Source organism: Nilaparvata lugens, chromosome 3 (assembly GCF_014356525.2).
Source record: "Nilaparvata lugens isolate BPH chromosome 3, ASM1435652v1, whole genome shotgun sequence".
Taxonomy (NCBI): domain Eukaryota; kingdom Metazoa; phylum Arthropoda; class Insecta; order Hemiptera; family Delphacidae; genus Nilaparvata; species Nilaparvata lugens.
The window spans coordinates 31,225,287-31,246,767 of record NC_052506.1 but is presented as its reverse complement, the minus strand read 5'-3'; the positions used below and the strand labels follow the sequence as shown (position 1 = coordinate 31,246,767).

At 33.8% G+C, this 21,481-nt stretch overlaps 2 protein-coding genes across 3 annotated transcripts in view; both read left to right on the top strand.

The window, feature by feature from the left end:
• Positions 1-8,207, top strand: part of LOC111054000 (protein Wnt-10a) — a 39,496-nt gene extending 31,289 nt beyond the window's left edge. The window contains exons 4-5 of the mRNA XM_022340958.2: positions 3,954-4,234; positions 6,234-8,207. Of these exons, the coding sequence (XP_022196650.2) occupies positions 3,954-4,234; positions 6,234-6,465 (513 nt within the window). The 3' untranslated portion in view covers positions 6,466-8,207. The remainder of the gene's footprint in view (positions 1-3,953; positions 4,235-6,233) is intronic.
• Positions 8,208-17,316: 9,109 nt separating this feature from the next.
• On the top strand, positions 17,317-21,110 carry LOC111053999 (replication protein A 14 kDa subunit). 2 transcript variants are annotated; one of them, XM_022340957.2, is made up of 3 exons: positions 17,317-17,627; positions 18,826-19,012; positions 20,923-21,110. In XM_022340957.2, exons 1-3 carry the CDS (start codon positions 17,535-17,537, stop codon positions 20,982-20,984), a joined length of 342 nt encoding a protein of 113 aa, XP_022196649.1. In that variant the 5' UTR covers positions 17,317-17,534; the 3' UTR covers positions 20,985-21,110. The 2 variants fall into 2 exon arrangements, with proteins under 2 accessions (XP_022196649.1, XP_039279463.1); XM_039423529.1 differs by having other exon boundaries at positions 17,334-17,600.
• Positions 21,111-21,481: the final 371 nt, after the last annotated feature.

The following is a 21,481-nucleotide window of genomic DNA, read 5'->3' as shown; positions in this document are numbered from 1 at the left end:
TGATGAAAAATATTATATACAGGAACTAAAGTCTTGATTAATTGAAAAATCTAATTAATTTAATTGTAATGGATGAAGTTTTATATTATTTCCCTCGTCGAGCTAAGAATATGAAATAGTTGAGAAAATCAAGGTGTATTGGAATCCAAAGCAACACATACAGTAATAGAAACCGTATATATACTCTAATAAATTGACTTTGTTTCATATACCAATCACAGATTTAACATCAGTGCTCTGAAGTTCGTATTAGCGTATTAGCTAATACCAGGACTTCCTATATACGGTACCGGACCTGCGCCTACGAAAAAAGTGGCCGCCATAAGTGGTGGCTGGCAATGATATTTTAAACGGGAACTGGACGAACTGAGATATCGATAAACTGAGACGCTCTCTAACAGCTGATTAAGTGATTTTTTCTTAGTAGGAATTCCTATAAGACTACCACATATGGCGGCCATTTTTTTCTAGGCTCAGGTCCGGTAGTATATAGGAGGTCCTGCTAACACGCTAATACGCCAATATGCTAATTAGTTCGTATTAGCGTATTAGTTTGACAAAGAATTCCTTTGTTTTATAGATGGTATCTTACAGCTTTCAAAACCCTTTTCAAGACGAATAGCAGAGAAAACTCTAGAACTCTAGATAACAGAACTTCTTTACTATAAATATCTCAAAAATACGATTTCCCGATTCCTTGATTCTCGTATGTTTGGTTTTTGGTTTTTGGCTGTATGGACTACAGCTTATTGAACAGAGTGTAACGTGTCGAGATCAATGCATGGAGTTGCCTTATCGTTTATTCGAATTAATTGTTCATAGAGAATACAGCACAACTATATAGTAAGGATAATAGTGTATTTATCAAATATTAAGGAGGTCTATATCGGGGGATTGAATATGGAATAGCGGTGATGAAGTTGAATCATCCGTCAGTGTAAAGTCAAATGAAGTCAATGAAGGCATTGGCTGAGGAATCAAATTATTTGTTTAGCTGATGAAAAGTGAAAAGCGCGTGTTCGTGGCGCATAAGTCTGTACACACGTTTAAGATATGTGACAAGCGCCTAATTAATCATTTTGACTTAGGACCGTTTGTACTCTGTTACAATACGGTATTAGAACTTGTGTAAGAATCATAGTCAGCAGAAAATTTTGATCCCGTTGGGCTGTTTTGATAACTCTCCTGTTAATGTTTTCTCTAGTGCAGAAGTTCTCAAAGCTTTCAATTCGAGCCCCCATTCCTGGCCTACTAAAACTGGGTGCCCTCCTCCTCATAATGTACATGAGAAAGCATATTTTTTCATTAATTTCCATACTTTTATATGCCTGATAATATATATAACGCACAGTATTATACAATAGAAACTAGCCATACAAGTTGTTTCCCGAGTCCAATGATCATAATATATAGGCATATACACAAATTAAAACAACCATGAAACATAAAAAAATGTTTTTACCGGATACAACTAGACTAAACTATCAAAATCATTGTTGAACCTAGGTTGAAGAACAAAAATTGATTTCAATAAAAGTATTTTAGTGTTTCTCCCCAATGCAAAATTTATCAAGGTACAGTACATAAATCAGCTTCAAAATTAGTTCTCAATGTGGTGGATATGGGCTTGTTTTTGTCTGCAATAAGTTTGTCACAAACAAAGAAGTGATGTCTAATAAAGCAGCTCTTAGTTATTTGCTGACATAAAGCCGTACAAATCTAGAATCACTTATAACTAGTAGTTCTGTGAACAGTAGACCTCTCGCAGTATTCTCATCCACAAGTACCTGATGTCACTTGTTTTAAATGTTAACAAACTCAGTTCACGTTTGAATTTGTATTCCATATTATATAATTCATCCAGTTCCGTGATAATCTTTCTATCTGATGAAAATTAGTTTTTTACAGTAAAAAATGTTATAATCTCTCCAGCATTATTTAGTTCATTTGTTTATTTTTAATCACCTATTGAATTAGGTTTTTGAAAGGTGGGAATATTGATACTAATGGGCACGCATAATAATACCATGACTGCAAAACAAAATATTGGAACCAAAGACCTTAAAGCTGCGATTAGACCAAAGTTATTAACAAAATGTTTATAACTCAATCCTTATAGATTATATATTAGATTGGACATAACTTATCATACACATTTCATCATGTGTATGTTTGTCAAGTTCCGTTCAATCTAATAGAATCTATAAGGATTGTGTTATTAACATTACGTTAATAACTTTAGTGAAAACCATGGCTTACTTTAGATAATATCTATAGTAGGCTGTATGTAAACCCAGCTTACAGATGCACACCTTCTTTGATTGAAACTATATACCTTATATAAATACAGTCATAGACTGGCTTCTCCACACATCTGTGTAATCACTTGTCAGCTGATTTATTATGAATAATTCTATAGTCTGATTTTCACTCTAATATTGGCGTATGAAAGAGGCTCCTTTTTCATTTTATATTATCCTTGAAATGCAAAATTTAAAAAAAAACCTTGTATATATGTCGACGCGCAATTTAAAAAGGAACATACCTGTCAAATTTCATGAAAATCTATTACCGCGTTTCGCCGTAAATGCGCAACATATAAACATAAAACATAAAAATCTGGTGTGGTGCACTCACACAACTTTCCTTGCCGTTATGAAAATTTATCAACTGACGCTAGTGTTCCCGCGCATCTAAAATCTACTTTTCTAAGATCTGAGCCAGCTGGTGACAGGACAATAGCGCTGCAGACACACGAAGTCTGCTATCTCTTCATAGTGAATGATTTAATAAATAGAATCAAAAGTTGCCATCAGTTTGCAATTGAATAATCTTATTTTCTGGAATTTCGAGCTTATTTTTAATTTCAGGTGAGAATGTTACTGAACATTAATTGTAGAGATTTTTATGCTCAATCTTTTCCACTTGAATTTTTTGTTCAAATTGTATCTGAAACCTGATAATTGGGAATCTAAAACCAAACTTTGCATAGATGGTGCAGTGCTCCTGAAATTTTTACAGATATGAGACTTGTGGCAGTTGATAGAGCTTATCAATGACTTTTCTAGGTATGAATTTGATCAAAATCGTTGGAGCCGTTTTCGAGAAAATCGCGAAAAACCCTGTTTTTGACAACATTTTCGCCATTTTAGCCGCCATCTTGAATTGCATTTGATCGAAAATGTTCGTGTCGGATCCTTATAGTGTCTATAAGGACCTTAAGTTCCAAATTTCAAGTCATTCCGTTAATTGGGAGATGAGATATCGTGTATACAGACGCACATACACTCATACACACACACACACATACAGACCAATACCCAAAAGTCACTTTTTTGGACTCAGGGGACCTTGAAACGTATAGAAATTTGGGTACCTTAATTTTTTCGGAAAGCAATACTTTCCTTACCTATGGTAATAGGGCAAGGAAAGTAAAAACATTTTCATATTCAAACATTTAAACATTAAGAGAAATGCCAAACCGTCGACTTGAATCTTAGACCTCACTTCGTTCGGTCAAAAATCTCTTCATTTTAAAATTTTCTCTTTCTCAATGTGGAAAAGCACCTTTTAGTAGGCCCAGTTATCTGATAATTCATATGTTTTCAAATAAGTTGATTTCAAATATTTTAAAATTTTTAGTGCCCGCCCTTCAAAAGCTCTCCGCTCTCTTCCCTGGGGGTCGGGCCCCACAGTTTGAGAACCTCTGCTTTTAAGCTTTGACAAGAATAATTTGAATATGTCAGAGCTGGACCAATAACTCTGTTGAAAACGTCACCCACGTTTCATGTATCCTATATATCAATATTACTCACTATGGTTATGTACTGTATTATCTGCTCGAGAAAATCCTCTAACTAAGCAAATTTTAGTGTAGCAAACAGAATATTATTTCATTTAAAATTCAATTATTTTTGATGTCATGTAATAGTTAATTTTGAATTGATTTTCAGGCGGTGGCCACTAACATGCAAGTGCGATGTAAATGTCATGGCGTTTCTGGCAGCTGTGAGCTGAAAACATGCTGGAAAGCTGCTCCCGACTTTAGACAAGTGGGAACTGTTCTAAAGGAAAAGTTCCGTTCTGCAGTCCTAGTGGATCAATCAAACCTCGGCAACGGATCACCTTTGTTGCTAAGAGATAGCAAAAGAAGAAGGCCGCGATGGAGGAGACTCAAAAAGAGGCCAAAGAAAAGGAGAAGGGATATGTCTCTTGAACTCTTTTACTATCAAAGGTAAATAACCTGTGAAATATTGATTTTATCTAACAATTAATTGCACATTATTTTACAGTACTCAACCGTGAAGGGATGGATGGTACGGGTACGGGTGAACTCTAAGCAGGGAAAAATTACCTATCTTTTAAAGTAAAGCATTATTTTCACTGTTGTATGTATAGAGAATAGAAATACAGTAAGACGTTTTTAATTGTAGTAGCTTCTGTTTTCATAAGTCGCTTAAATTTGACACTCAACTCGGATGTGATCTCACCCATTAGATAAGTTACATGTTACCTTTGGTAAGATCTATTTGGAAAAGTATTCACTTTTAGTAAGCTCCACTGATAGTGTTATGAGCTTAAAAAAAGCTTGACATTGGTTTGAAGCTCACCTAGAGCTGTGAATAAAATTCGCCTATGTATACTAGTATGATCTTTTATGTATCATACTACTGTATTCTCTCTGACTACTTAGATCAGAAATCTTGTTTTCATTTCAAACTAATCACATCTCAATTTAAGATACTTTATGAAGGGGTGCCCACCCCTCATCAATCGTTATATTGAAAGCTGCTTTTGTTGAGACCTCGTTTTACAAAAAAAATGTTCTTGAACTCCAAAGAAGTATTGTCTCTAGAACCGCCCAGAGAATTGTTTTTGAAAATCAATTTTTGAAAGAATTTCAATGTTTCGAACATCCCCGTGGGCACCCCAGCGTTATGTAAGTAGCCTAATGTCATGTTTATCGATCCTACGAAAAAAAAAATAGTTTCTGAATAAATGCAATTGGAAGTCTGTTAAGAAATTCCAGACAGCAATTTTCTTCCTGATTAACATAATATAATGCTGAAAGATTTATCCTACCGGAGGATCATAGTAACTCATTATATTGGAGCCTTAATTTCATACAAGATAAACAGGTAAGCAGCAAAAAGAAGCCTTATTTTGCCTTTCTTGGTAAAAGTTTTCTTTTTAGTGTATCTCATATTTCTGAGAAAATTTTTATAAAGAAGGTGATTTTTCGATTTTATCATAGACTAGAATTTCGGGGATACCAGGTTATTTCACATACAGATACTGTATGGGATTGAATTTGGAATGTAGAATTTGATGTTGCCATCTCACACTATTAATACTTACTGAGAACAGCAATACTTGGGTCTGTTGGAGGCTAAGCTCTCAACATTTTCCACTCAGAGTATGGCAGCGCGTCCAACGAAAGTTGCTGCTCGCTAGCTGCCGGTTACTCTTATCAATCAATACCAGATCATTTCAATCGCTACCGGCTTCCAGCATACATTATTTGATTTATAATAATTTCTATCAATTAAATGAATAACATCAATATAGAAATAAAATATAAATCGCAGTACAATTTTGAATTATTTCATCACAACATGATTCGGATTAATGTCCGAGTTAATTTAAAAGGGTACGGTACTGAGATTTATCAACTTTTTCGATTCTTATTCTATGGTTCTATGTAGTTCCTGAAAGAACTCTTTCCTCTTGTGTACCTCCTCGTTCTCATTGATAGAGTTTTTGAGCGAGTTTTATAACGAGTGTGAGGCCCGGTTGCACAAAAGCCTGTTGAATTTTAATCATTGATTAAATACTACAAGAACCAAACATAGAAAACTTTTTGAAAAGAAGGCACTGAAGGCTTCTCAGGCATTTAATCACGGTTGAAATTTATCAGGCTTTTTTGCAACTGGGCCTAAATCTCTTATCGGACAGAGTAAAGACGTCATTACTTTGTCAGAGTGAGAGCGAGACAAATGTGGCAAGCAGCGACGACGTCACTAGCGTACAAAATGTACATGATTACGTGAGCGTGGGAGCTATGATCCACTATATTATGTTTACCACGGGCGCAACTCGGATGTTTTCTCCTAGAAGGCCTACCAAATTCCTATAATCTCTCTCCCTTAAAATCACATGCTTCGATTGATACATCATTGTAATCTTATATTTGAGTTCTATCATGTTATATTTTGGTGTTGTTGACATTGCAGATCACCGAACTTCTGCGATCGCGACCCGGCACTGGACATCGCGGGTACAGTGGGCCGCCAGTGCAATCGCACGAGTCGCGGCGTCGACGGCTGTGCGTCGCTCTGCTGCGGTCGCGGCTACAACATGGTGCGACAGAAGCGCACCGAACGCTGCGACTGCACCTTCCACTGGTGCTGCTACGTCAAGTGTCGCAACTGCACAACCATTCATTGGATATCTGTTTGTAAATAGACGGTGAAAAACTTTCTTAGTGATTCAAACTTCAATATCACTGTTAATTTGCTAGTGTAGGCAATTTCAATTTCTTGTTTCACTAGAGTTGCTTCACCAAGTATCATAATTGAATATTTTACGATCTTGCTGTATTCGGCAGAATTCTAAAAATATTTGTGAAAACTCACTGCAGTTGAATCACTTAAAATAATATTGACCGGATGCTCTAGGAAAATATTGAAGTTGAAAATTTTCAGTAAAAAATCAAATGACTCTGTGGCTGGCTTCAAATCGATAACCTCTCATTCACGAGTCCGTCCCGCCCGTCACCTATAAATAGACCACAAGACAAGTTTGTAAAGAGGGAATCAATTGATAGTATAGTGCTTTTACCTTATGTATATGTAAACTTTCAATAACAAATTTAATATTTAAATTGTATCACAAATTTGTTTTGATTATTCAAATTGGAATTCATAATTGATAAATACAAATAAGAATAGGCCTTCAAGCATCCTCGGTAAATTCAGAATCTCTATGCAAATTTTCAGTTTGTCAGTTCAGTACACCGTACATGCGTAAGCTAAGACAATTCCTTCCTTCATTATGGTAGGCCTACTGTATTTATGTAAATAGCGAATAGAAGTAAAGTAGCAAATCGAGTCTCCAGCAAATTTCCTCTCTTGATCTTCTATTACTTGATTTCCTATTATGGTTTTGTGGCGTCAGTAGGAGACGAGATTTACAAACATACTAGGGTACTTGACCTGATAAAATACCCTAAGCTTTGAGGTGACTTCAATGAATATTAACATGAGTTGTGTGTAAAAATCCTAATACACGTTATTTTATTCAAAACACATATCTCAGGTGAATTGTCTCACTGAATTTCTTTTCTAAACTGTTCTAAAATTGACACAATGGAAACTTTGTAAAACCAATTACTGTAAATCAATTTTTAGGTATTCTAAATTAGTTTTGAGTACCGGTATGTGAGAATATTGTATTTTCTATCAATATTAATTAGGTTTGTTCTGATAATCAACAATATTTTTGAATTTTTTCTCTAAATAATAATTCCCGAAACGTGTGTAGGTCAAATACGAAAACCAATAGACATATAAACTTGGAGACATTATTTTCATTTTATGATGTCTGCACCAGACGCTACCGTACTCCACTTTGTGAAATACACCTATTACTAATTAATTCTAATTTATTACTAATACATTTCAATTTAGAGCTCATTTCCGTGAGGAAGCTCTAAGGAAACGAATATTTTGAAAATTAGTAGATTCTTTTACATCAAAATTTATTTTCAAAATCAATGGGAATTTGAATATTGAATGCCTTTTGGCAGATTATTATAGTCAAATACGGTACTCATAACTCATTACCTTAGGCCTACTCATTTTCAATAATTAAATAAAGTGGTAATATCAGTGTCCAATAAACCAATAAGGTATATTACCAATACATATTGTTTCAAATCATCATTGATTAAAAAGTAATAATTTATTCCACTTGTGTAGGATCGTGTACCTGATAGTAGAAGAATCTATCCAAAGACGTTTTTACTGTAAGTTACATGAATCTAACCGTTTTCTTGTAAATGTATTATTTATTTATCTAATTCCTAATCAATTGAATTGAACTGATCTATATAGAGCTTTACTTTTATTTAAATTTGTAGTTTGTTAGTATTAGCTTGATAGTTAATTTATTGACCTTGCACTAAAATAAATTTTGTAAGAAATCTTCACGGTGTATTTTTTCATTATATTGTTTTCAATCCTGAGGAAACCATTATTAAGAGAGGTAGAATGAGAGAGAGAAAGAGATTGAATAATTGTGTAGGCTGTATGCTGTAAGTGAAATGGGTGTTTAACGGGTGAGTAAAATAACTTACGCTTGGAAGTGAATGCAGAATTATTATCAAAAGAGTAGCCTACCTATATGTAATGTGAAATCTACCCGGACGACTCACATAGGCTACAATTATTATTTCCGACAAAGAACAATTCTTATTTACTAAATTAAATAAAATACTGTTACTATTACTATTACATATTATACCGTATTACTATATGGGACTGTAACTATTACTGCCAAAGGCAGCAGATGCTGAAGTTGTAATTTCTAGCGATGAATACAATATTCTAGCCGCGCGGCTGCTATCAGTTGCTATATAGATTGTACATCACTACAGTAACAGACTACAATTAGCGATACAGCCGTCAAGCGGCTAGAATCGTGTACAATAGTCGCTAAGGAATTGCAAAATTGAAGAGACTTAAAATGTTTTGAAAAAGTTCACTTTATTTTAATTAAAATTATTATTCCACAGGAGCATGCTTTCGTGTGTGCTCACACATCATCAGCTTGTGGAAGACAATTGAGAACCTACTATAGGTAGGCCTACTACACGTTTTCTTCCTGCGGATTATGATTCAGCTACTTTATTTCTCATAAATAAATGAATAAAATTACTAGAATAAACTAGAATAATATCCATTAAATGACAAAAACATATAAATAGCATCAAATGAAGTTGCAAATGATTAGCAAAAGAATTCTACCCCTATGAATGCTCAAACCAATCAATCAAGAACCTAAATGATTTTTTATTGAAATAATTTTTTTCATCAGAAATACAGCATTCAATAAAATTGAAAAACAGTAAACCTACGCATTGACGTTCCTTTGTTTAGAAAATTTTACAAAGAATCCAACTTATATATAGGCTACAGCAACCGAAGAACATCATGATTCAATTGGGATACGGTACACATGAATTTTGAGTCTTTTTTCTTATCAAGTTGATTATTCAATCAACAACAAAAAACCTGCACATATAGGACCACTAGACTTTTGGTGCTCATTGTAAATGTAGTCCTGGTTTAATTGAATAATAATTAATCAATTAATTACGGTGAATGTGGTCATGCTCACGATCCTCACACTCTCCTGACTTTGGTGTACGCTTTTAATTGAACATTTATTGTATAGATAAACTGATGATATCATAGTATAACATTTGAATTTTGCTAAATGGTATTGACATTAATAATTTATGTTTGTGATCCAAGTTTTAATTAGAAAGGGACAAAATTCCCTTTCCAATAAAAAAAGAAGACTCTAAGATTTTCTATCTCAATACAATGAATGCGCAGGTGATTTGAAGTGGAATCAAAATTATTGATTCCAAATTATTTGCATTTGTATGACACTTTTGCAAACATCATTCAGTAATATCAAAATAATAATAATAATACATTTTAAATTCGAACATAAATGTGTAAGAACTGATTTATTGATTTAAAGCGAAAATATTACATAGGCACATAGTGAGCCTAGAATAGACCGATGACGTAAGTGGTTTCGTTACATCAAAATAATGAAAGAAGTTCTAAGAAAGATGGGCCCAAAAATGCTATTTGGCTGAGATAATGGCGGAGGGTTTCACAATTTTCTTCAATATTTTTTATTTTATAAATTTGTAGCAGTATTATAAGGGTACCAAATTAAATTATCAATTCCTATAGGAAATTAGCTGAGAAATCGAATGAGACTGATTAAGTAACTTCAATGAATGTTGAGATAATAGGGGGAAATAATATTATCAAAAAAACGTAATTTATTTCAACTTGAAATGGATATACGATGGTAACTAGAATGGTAGGTACTTTCTGTTCAACCGTTTTTCAAATTAAAAGAAATTATAGATACGGTAGGTAATTCAACTCTGAAGAAAAAAATTATTCATGTTCAAAGCCTCACAACTCTGGTATTTTATTGATTGGAGCAGAGTTTTTCCAAATGTCCTATTTTTGTCTGTTCTGTCTCCTATGAATCCTGAGTTATTAAATTTGGGTGCGTTTCAGACAAAAAGTAACTGATGGTGATTTTTGTCTTAAGAATACCAGTAACTCAAATTATCTACAACTTACTCTGATTTTTTAATTGAAATTCAAAAATTGAGATTTGAAGTACTATTGGACAATAATTATCCTGGTTATATCCCTTTTAAATTAGAAAAAAACGGTTGTTGACATATTTCCCCCATTGTCTAATCAATTGTTGAAGTTACATACTTTTATTCGATTCGTCTGCCAATTTCACAAAAAAATTGACCACTTTAGTAAACACATAAGGCAGCCAATGACTTACTTTTAATTAGTTTCATTTGATTCCTCAGCTAATTCCACCAAAGAATTGACCAATTTAGTAACCCCATGAGGCAGCCACAATAGATTTACAACATTGAACATTTGAAGAAAATCATGCAATCTTCCGCCATTATTATCTCAGCAACAAAACATTTTAGAACCCAATTTTACATATATTTTTTCTTCATCCCAATGTAAGGAAATCACTCAATTGGATTTATTGCAAAGGAACGAATAATTTACAACCAGTAGGTATATTAAATAAATAGATAATAATCAGTCTAAGCAATTTAAATATGATATTTAATTCGAATAACATAATATAGGCCTAATTATTGCTTGGTACTTTATATACAGAGTGTTTAGGAACTCCCTACCAATACTCTGGGGCGTTGTTCCTTGGTAAAAAACATATCTAAATATCATATTTAAATTGTCAGGTAGTCTTCAGTTACTCACACAGCGGCCATTTTGCTTTTTTCACTTATTATTATTTTTCTGAATAATATAGTTGAACATACGAAATTGAAACTTTGCACGATTATTTATAGCAACTAGACAAAGCTAGATATTTTTTGATATTTTTTTGAAATTCATCCAACAAAATGGCGGCCATTTAAAATGTTGTTTCTTGAATAACTCAGAAACCGTTGGTTTAACAAAAACTCTACGGGAATAACTTTTTTTAGTAAATTCGATTACCTATCGACTGTACCAGATCTTTCAAGATTGAACCAATATTAACTGAGATATGGCAGCTTTAGTGATAGATAAAGTTTGTTGCAGTGCAAACCAAGGCATGCTGATAGAATCGCCTCAATGATGCAATAATCTCTATTCGCATTGAATAGTAAGCGATTTCAGGTCATTTCAAACAATAAAATAGCGTTACATAACCCTCTAAAGGTGTGTCACCAACCACTGAAGCTTCCATATCTCGGTTAATATTGGTCCAATTTTGGAAAATATGGTAGCAATCGATAGGCAATTAAATTTACTAAAAGAAGATATTCTTGTAGAGCTTTTGTAAAACCAACGGTTTCTGAGTTATTTAAGAAACAAAATTTTAAATGGCTGCCATTTTGTTCTATGAATTTCAAAAATTATCATAATTTTTGTCTAGCTTTGTCTAGTCGCTATAAATGATCGTGCAAAGTTTCAATTTCTTATGTTCAACCATTATTCAGAAAAAAATAATAAGTGAAAAAAGCAAATTGGCCGCTGTGTGAGTACGGTAACTGAAGACTTTGGGACAATTTAAATTAATGATATTTAGATATGTTTGTTACCCAGGAACAATGCCCAAGAGTATTGGTAGGCAGTTCGTAAGCACTCTGTATAAGTGGTGCAGAGGAATGTGAAATTTTGAATGATTTAAGCTGCGTTTACACCAAAGATATAAAGAAAATGTTTATTTTTCCGTTCATATAGATTCTATCGGATTGAATATAGCATATCAAAAACATGACGTGCATGTGTGTCAAGTTCCGTTCAATCTAATAGAATCTATAAGGACGGAAAAATAAACATTTTTTGACAACTTTGCTGTGAACGCAGCTTGAGTTAACAGAATTATAAAGACCATAGTTTTTCAAACTTTTTCACAATTGATGGAACCTATTTTTGATTTAGTAGGTAATCATGGAAACTTGGTGTGAAACTAGCATTAGTGGTGAGAGCATTTTATAAAAATTGTGATTATTATGTCACTTAATATACAAAGAGTATATTCTGACATCACATTTGACGTCATTAACCATCAGAACCTCCTATTTCTTAAAAGTACTAGCATAACTCATTGGTATACTTTGAAGGTAAAGTGCTCCCTGCACGTCCTAAAACAATGCACAAACTAGTTATGTGAGGGTAATGTGTTTTTCTTCTTATTCTGTTATATTTGTTTCATGTGGGTGTTCAAAGGTGTATACATTTTACTGGCCAAGGTATTTAAAAGAGTTCATCAGTTTGGTGTTATGGTATTTTATGTACCAGTATATAATTTTCTCTACTTGGTCCATCAGGATGTTAATCAATTTCGAAATTCATAAAATATAGCATGAGTCAAAAAATGAGGTCAGTCATAACCAAGAAAGATATAGATTATGAATAATATTGAGTCGTCATATTCATCTCACTTATCATATATGAATTGCTAACTGCAGAAGGGACACTTGTCCAAAATTTTCATTTTTATTTTTATTAGCTGAATGTAGTTTATATGGATAGATGTATCGTTTACTGTAGAGATGGAACTTCTACACAGTCAATAAAGCCTTAATAACAACATGTGGTATTGACCACTTACCTGTCCTGGACATGTTACCTTTCTGCTGTAAATAGAAAAATTCTCCTGTAGGTAGTGCTAGCGGTGCTAGCATGAATAATGTTTAAATATCGGACAGATGATCTGTTTCATCCGAACCACTCGATGCGCATTTAGGGGTCGTGACTGAGCCAAGTAATGGCTGATTCAAAATGGCGGATCCAGCATTCATTAAAACGGTCATAGAATGGTTACCATCCATGATAGAGACCTCTCGTAAACGCGAATCGAATCACAATAAGCTATCCTACAAAGTTTGTTTCAATACATTTCCACCTAAAACTTGATTTTAACCGACAAAAATGCACTTTTTCAAAAACATTTCATTTTTCAAGAGTATGTTTTCTGAATAACTACTTTAAATTATGATTTTTAGATATAAAGTGTCAAACAAAAGTTCTTTGGAATGGAATTTATAATCTATTCCCGTTTGTTTCAAGTCTTAATCATCTCTTGTTTTGGAGTTATGATTTTTTTCATGATTTCATTCTAGCTGCTTAACCAAGTAATCTTAACCAAGTAACCAACTATCATTTAAACTGAACTATAAGTCTGCGTGCTGATAAATTTCGTTTGAGAAATACCCAGTGGAATCTACAACTTCAGAAGGAACAGAAGGACAAGCTACCCATAAATTTTCTAGGAATGAAAGACATAAAAAATGTCCAACATACATTCCGGATAAGATGGAATTTTTGAATGAAATTTTAAAGTTTCCAACAGAAAAAGGGAATGAAACTGAAGAACATGTTCTAATACCATACAAATAAATTCAGTTCTCATCTAATCACGAATATGTATCACCTCACATATAATTGTGTAAAATAAACTTAATAAGAAAACAAAGATATTGTCGAATTTCACTAAAAATTTTAGTGAAATTCGACAATATCTTTGTTTTCTTATTATGGAGAGATTTCACAACATCACCATCACTTCTACTAATTTTATTAAAATAAACTTGTTTTTTCCAAGAAAAAAAACTTTTATTTTCAGTTATGACTGTTTACTGCAAAAAGGTAACATGTCCAATTGAAAAAATAATTTTTTTAAACTTCTGTAGAATGAAATTTAGGTCAGTAATTACATAATATCATGTACAATATAACTATACATATTCACATAAAATACTAAATAATTCTACTTGTTCGTTATCCTATAAAGTAGTTTTTTGCTTCTCCTGTAAAATTAGGAAAACTGGACATGTTCCCCTTCTGCGGTTAGTGATTTATATGTATGATCCGCTCAGATAATCTCAGTCAGTTCGATGAGTGTTGCTAATTCCAGGGATTCATCCCTCTTTTAAAGCCCAAAGAAATAAGTCTGTGGATGGAATATTCTCAGCGATTTCTAGGAAAATTTAGAATTTATGTTTCAAATGACAATATTCAAGTAATATTTAGAATTATATAATCATTTTAGAATTTTCATTCAGAAACTTTGTCATACTATAGTCAGGTCCACGTTACAATGGCAGTGTTTAATTAACAATGGTATTGCTATCCTTGTCTATCATTCAACAAAGCTGATAGCGCTATCTCTTTTTCGTTTTGCTTTGTTGCCAGATTGTCTTCTGATAATGTAGAATAGAATTGATTAATTAACAAAACATTCCATCTTAATCATAAAAATTCATTATGAAACTATTGAAAAATATAATTTCTCGCTTTATAAAATATGATTGATTATTTTTAACGAGAATGAACAGTTCATATAACATCAATGAACCTGTATCAGCTACCGTCTATAAAAGGCATTGACAAGAAAGAGGATCGGCAACGTTGTTCTGCCATCTTTGTTCACTGCCATTATAACATGGACCTCACTATAGTAGTTGACAATACACCCACCTACAGCGCTGAACGCAAGAGATCGCCCAGTAGTTGATTAAATGACCACCTGGAGCGCTGAAGATGGCATATTCTGGTCCTTAGACCAGAATAGAATAGACACGGCCCATTGTATATTCATATTGAAAGTCGATGAAGCCAAAATTTGCCAATTCTCCAAATCATGACGTCAGCATCAGATAGAAAACTTTTCTGTAGAGTTTGTTTACATTGTTTTCCATAGCAGATTATGTCTATTTACCTAGCTCCGCAGTGCAGGCTGGATGCTTGTCTGACTCGGACTAGACGCTGAGACAGCAAATAATAGCAGCGTTGGTGGGAATGCGAGCGGCCGCAGTAACGTCTTCCACCCAGCAATGGTCGGCGTAGTTCCGCCTAGCGGACAGACGAAAGATCAATTCAGTTGGTTATTTGATCCCTCCAACCAGGCTCAGCCAAGCAGCCTGGACAATAGAATGATGGAGTGGCGGTCTTATTCGCGTTCATCAGCAGTTTTCTTTCTCACGATTATTTTGATTTTTTTGTTACCTATAAACTCCAGTCACCAGTAAAAAGTTTCCAGAAACGTGGTGTACTACCACATTAATGACTTTTCATGATGACTTTTAATTATTTAAAAACATTGTTGACATTCTGAGCCTTCAGGCTGAACTTGGGGTCGCTGAGAACGAATCTGCAATCAGAATTTCCCTATAACGAAAAATAACGAAAGAAACCCAGCTGTTGATCTACCGGCAACCAGTATCTAAAATGAGTGCTGTGACAAACGAAGTTTGTTGGCGCATGCGCAAACGAAATCATAATTTTACCAGACCGCGAACTGGAGCTATGGTTACCGTAACTGTAGCCACTGCGTATACATACAGTATGGAAACTTGGCTAGTACCCTGATGCAAAAATCCACCATCATGTTAGGAAGCACCACATTGTAATCGTATTGATGGTGGGTTCGGATCACTTGAATGATCCACATTATAATGACAGTATTTGATCAACTTTGGTTTTGCTATCATTTGACAAAGCAGGTGGTACTATCCTTTTCTAGGTCCACAACGATGCCAATTATGTTATTGACAGTGTAGAAATTCAATTAATTAATGCAGAGAATCGGCATCGATATTCTTCTATCTTTATCCACTGCCATTATAACATTGCCTCAGAATAGTATTTGCGTCATGTAAAAAGCATTGGTTGGATAGGCGTTTGATTACAAGTTTCCATTCTGTACCTATTCTGTGCCGCTATCACAGAATAGGTACAGAATGGAAACTGTCAATAAAACGCCTATCCAACCAATGCTTTTTACATGACGCAAATACTAAACACGTCACGTGACCTTGGAAAGTTCCAATCTTGGTCTTCTGATTGGCTCGTGGCAGTGAACAAGATCAATTGATCCGGATCATTCAAGTGATCCGAGCCTACCATCAATATGATTACAATGCGGCGCTTCCTAACATGATGGCGGATTTTTGCGTCAGGGTACTAATAGCCAAGTTTCCATACTGTATGTATACTATGATAGCGGCACAGTATACATACAGTATGGAAACTTGGCTAGTACCCTGACGCTAAAATCCGCCATCTTGTTAGGAAGCGCCGCATTGTAATAGTATTGATGGTGGGTTCGGATCACTTTAATGATCCGGATCAATTGATCTCATTTACTGCCACCAGTGAACTCTAAACTAACTAACGTTAGTTTAGAGTTCACTGACTGCCACGAGCCAATTAGAAGACCAGGATTGGAACTTCCCAAGGTCACGTGACGTGTTTAGTATTTGCGTCATGTAAAAAGCATTGATTAGATAGGCGATTGATTACAAGTTTCCATTCTGTACTTATTCTGTGATAGCGGGTCATAGTGAGGAAGATAGACTCCTTGATGTTACTTGCTTAGACCAGTTATAGAATAGAAACGGCCAATTGTATATTCATACTAAAAGTCGATGAAGCCAACATTTACTGCCAAATTCGCCCACCTTGACGTCACGCATCGTATAGACATTGTTAAACAATGCATTGCTGTTAAACATAGCTTGTTTTCCATAGCAGATTATAATTTATTTATGTAATTATTATTTATGAAAATGGTAATCTCCTTTGCAGCATATAATTGCACTGAATTTTTTAGGAAAAAAAGTGGAATATCTTTTCATGTCTAAGTTGAAATTTATACACATAAATATTGTAAGTTGTAACTGTTATATTATCCTTGGTTATGATGTAAGTGAACTCATTGCAGCATGACAATAAATTAGTTTTGTAGGCTACCGTACCTTAGTCTATTATTTTCAAAACACATTATAACTTTGAAGCCGATATCACATAACACATCATAAATTAACATAATTATATCGTTTTTGCCCGTAGCTAGAAATAACCTAAAAACATCATGAATCTGAAAGTTTTCAATATGATGCGTGACGTCACTGTTGTGATGTCAAGGTTGGCGAATTCGGCAGTAGTCTAGCCTCTGGCTTCAGAGGCTAGACTTCCCAGAATCCCAGCGTGTCTATTCTATAACTGGTCTAAGGTTACTTGTTACAGTTGCAGACAAAAGGCGCCAAATACCTGATTGACAAAAAAATTGTTAGGTTATCCAACTTATTACCGATCATTTTTCATTATCATTATATAAAACATCATAATAATTATACTTGTGATTGAAAAAGTTAATCTAAAACCAGGTTGATTCTTTGAAAAATCTCACACATAACACATTATAGTTTCATCAGTAAAAAAATGTCAGAAAGTGAATTGAGACATCAAGTAAATGGTGCCACGCTTCCGCAATTTCAAGGAAAGAATGTCAGTATATTTGGCGAAATATTGAAGGTAATTTTATATTAAATTCAAATAAAACGTTTTGTTATGTTTCTTGAGAGTCATGTATATTTCTATACAGTCTAAACTATTTTGCAATAATCATCCAACTCACTTAATTGTTTGAATTCTTGTAAGTTTGCTTATTTAAGTGGTAATACAAAATCGTAATTCAAGTGTTTTTTCTGTTTATATCTGATACATCAGGCCGCCTTATACCTAATACCTCAGGCCGCCTTATACCTGATACCATAATGCAATGACTTTATTTCAACCAGAAAACATAGCATGCAACAATTCAGCCTCTGGCATCAAAACTATTTGGTTTTCAACAATTATGCTAATAAAAATAAAATTATTCAAAAGTTTAGAAGTTGAAGTTGAAATAACATTGTTGTTTATTGCTATGAAGAAGTTGTAGGCTAAAAGTTGAAATTTTGACTTTTAATTTTTAACTTAGCAGGTGATATTGATAAATCAAAACCTTAACTATATCAATATATTGATGATATAGGTACCTATTTAATATTCTGTTCATTTAAATTAAGAAAATCATTTATTTCATAATTAAACTATAAGTTAGGCTAGTTCATCAAAAAAGAGCAACAATCAAATGAAGGTTTGGCCTAAGCTTGGGTGCGTAAATCATGAATGTAAAGATCTCAAGTGTGGTTCCATTGAAAATGCACGTATGTGCGAGTAGGCCTACTGAGATTTATTCAGTTCAGTCTATGACAATGTTGTTGGGTGACTGCTGTAAATTGGTCTTGCTATTTCACTCTCATATGCACTTGAGAAGATATAATGTAGGTTTACCTATATATGATGAAGGTGCAATTTCTTAGCGACGGCTCTACGATTCTAGCCGCGTGGATTTAGCCGCTCAGTTGCATGAGGCTGTAGCCTTCAATAGGCCTATATATATGCATTCGATTCATAATTTCATTTAAATTAAGTTAAGGAGAATTTTTAAACATCACTAGAGCTTTGATGTCAACATGTGATTTCATGTGAACTATTGCATAAATAAGTAAAATAAATAGTCTTGTTTAAAATACTTGATAAATGAATTGATTCTGATTTAATAAGTTTGTACTTGTGAAATGATCCCTCAAGCTACTCTCATGAATTTTTCATCTACAGTCACTGTAAATACTTTGGAAATTAATCTACTCTGATTTTATTTGATAATTTTCACTTCTTTTTGCAGTCAGACCCCAGTGGACGTTCCTTCGATATCAAAACGAGTGACAATATGATTGTATCAGTGTCTGTGAATCAACCTCTTACTGAACCGATTTCTGGACTAGTTGAGGTCATAGGAAAGGGTCAAGGACGAAATTCTATGGTCTGCGAGAAGTATTTACAGTTTTCTGATGAGTTGGCCGCTACTTACGGTGAGATCATTCGTCCAATCAGTCAGTTATTCGTTCATTAAGCTTAGTTCAATATCTGGGGAACTGAGCTTTGCTCGAAAGGCACAGGAATATAAATTGAGAAAAAATGAGAATATAATTGAATTTCTATGAAAATCAACAAATTGGTAGCTTATTCGCTTGCGAGTCACCGGTAGGATTTGTAATTCAATGGTATTATGAATTGGGAACAAAATGAAAACATCTGATGAGTCCATTTTATGTTTTTCAATGTTAGTTTTGGATCGCTTACGCCCAGTTGCAGAGTCGTCACATGAAGTTAAAAACAGGCAGTTAACTCATTAACTCCACTTTCGACGACTCTGGAATCAGACATTAGTTCCTTTAACCTACTCCAGTGTTATGATGAACACTGAATTATGAAAATATTCAGTCTCTTATGGCTGTGTAAATAGAGAGAATAATAGTAAATGTAAAGGGGTGAAGAAAGTAATGAAGTAAATTGTGACGCAACGCAACAAAAATTTGAGCAACTCTGAATTTAACACTATCAAGTCACGTAACACCTCATCATGAAGAACACTTTTTTATGTAGTGAAAGAGCCATTTACTCACACTGGAGCAAAATTAATTCTTTTTTGCCGGTGTGTTTGCCTTATCTACTGTCCTCGTAGGAGCATAATAATTATAGAATATAGTTATTGTAAGAAAAATTAAATCATTATTTTATCATCATTTCTAATAGTATATTAATCAGCATTTTATGTATTTTAGTTCTTACTATAAATTATGTATTATTTAGTTTAGTTACTATCTTTATTTAATCTTTAGTATTATGTTTAGGTGGCTCTTTGGAGTAAGTTATAAGGCGCCGGTTTAATAATCAAGAAAACCCGAGTTCGAATCTCGACCATAGCAAAAGTTTTTGACCACAGCACAATCACATAGATACGGCCACTCCGCCTTTCGGAGGAGACGATAAGTCGTCGGTCCGAACTACCTAAAAAGTAGAGATCATCTCTCTCACTCATTACCCACGCACAAGCCTAAAAGCTTATGTGGGCATCACCCTCAATATTATTATTATTATTATAGTTATATTATCATATTCAGCATATTGTTATCTTATATTTTGTGAAGTTTACTTATTTATATATTTTTTGGCAAATAAATTAATCCATATTATTTCATTCATGCAATTTATATTTACGTTGCGTTGATATTTTTTAATCTTACTTGAATAATAACAGTCCTCCATCCAATTCCAAGAGATGAGACCCGATGCAAATATTTTTTTTGTATCACAAACATACTAAGCTGTATTCCTAATTTACAACATACTTAGACCTACAGTATACAAGCATAGTAGGTGCATTATTTGCTTGCTCAATATAATAGGATTCATAAGCCCGTGCTACGAGCTATGTTTTGTTCTTCAATTTGTTTACTCCGTTTATTATTGTTATCCTAATTCTTATATGTGTATTCTATGTAAAGTTGGAATGCTTGCATTTTGCAAGTTGTTCAAGTGTACGGTGTTCCATTAAAATTACATTTATTCCTTATTTCTGGGGATGACTGGAAATTGATTTGTTATCAATTTTGTTCACTTGGAATTTATAACACAGTATTGCCAAATTATTAGCTTGGTTTTCTTCGTTTATCCTAAGTAGCTTTCAATGAAGTAGATACTACAGAGATAGTAGCAAGCTTCGGTTGCATTACTACAGATTAGCTATCACAGGTAAAAGTTTTCCCAATTGTTAATGATTACATTGTAATGAAAGTGATTTCACTACTATTCACAAAAAAAACTTACAAGTTATTTTGTTGAACCTACAGGGACATTTATTGGAATAGCTGCTGCTGAAAATACTTTCAACGAAATCCATGCATTTAACAATGAATAATTGAATGGTTTTCCATTTCAGATGCCGAGATTGATAATGCAGCTGTCACTTTCCTGAATAGTACCGAGAATGTTTGGAGTTGATTTAGAAAAATGCGGATTTTTTTTTGGAAACGTGTATATATTTGATTAATCTAAGCTTGTGAGTACAACACTATGCGTTTATTTGTATCATTCGTCTCTGAACTGAAATACACGTAATAGCTTGGAGATTTCGTTTTCTATTTTTATCCATAAATGGTTTGTGGATTTGTCCAAAAAAACAATAGAATTCATCACAAAAAAACAATATAATTGAACTTGGAACTCAATCCGCATGATCAGCAAACACCGGAAAAGGTACCTGAAACAAATCCACCCTACTACCCCAACTCTCCAAACCCTGCCCATAATCCACAAACCTGACACACCCATTCGCCCAATAGTAAATTATCAAGGAGCACCAGCTTAAAAATTAGCAAAGCACATGGACAAAACACTAAGAGAATTGATAGACATAGAAAACGCTTCATATTTGAAAAATAGCATTGATTTAATATATAAAATAATAAAAGACAAGAAAATACCCAACAACTCCACCC

Excerpts from the sequence above, each read along its gene's own strand:
- LOC111053999 (XM_022340957.2), top strand. The coding sequence starts at position 17,535 with ATGTCAGAAAGTGAATTGAGACATCAAGTAAATGGTGCCACGCTTCCG. Across the intron at positions 17,628-18,825 it reads TATTTGGCGAAATATTGAAG|TCAGACCCCAGTGGACGTTC; the intron begins GTAATTTTATAT and ends TTCTTTTTGCAG. Across the intron at positions 19,013-20,922 it reads TGAGTTGGCCGCTACTTACG|ATGCCGAGATTGATAATGCA; the intron begins GTGAGATCATTC and ends TTTCCATTTCAG.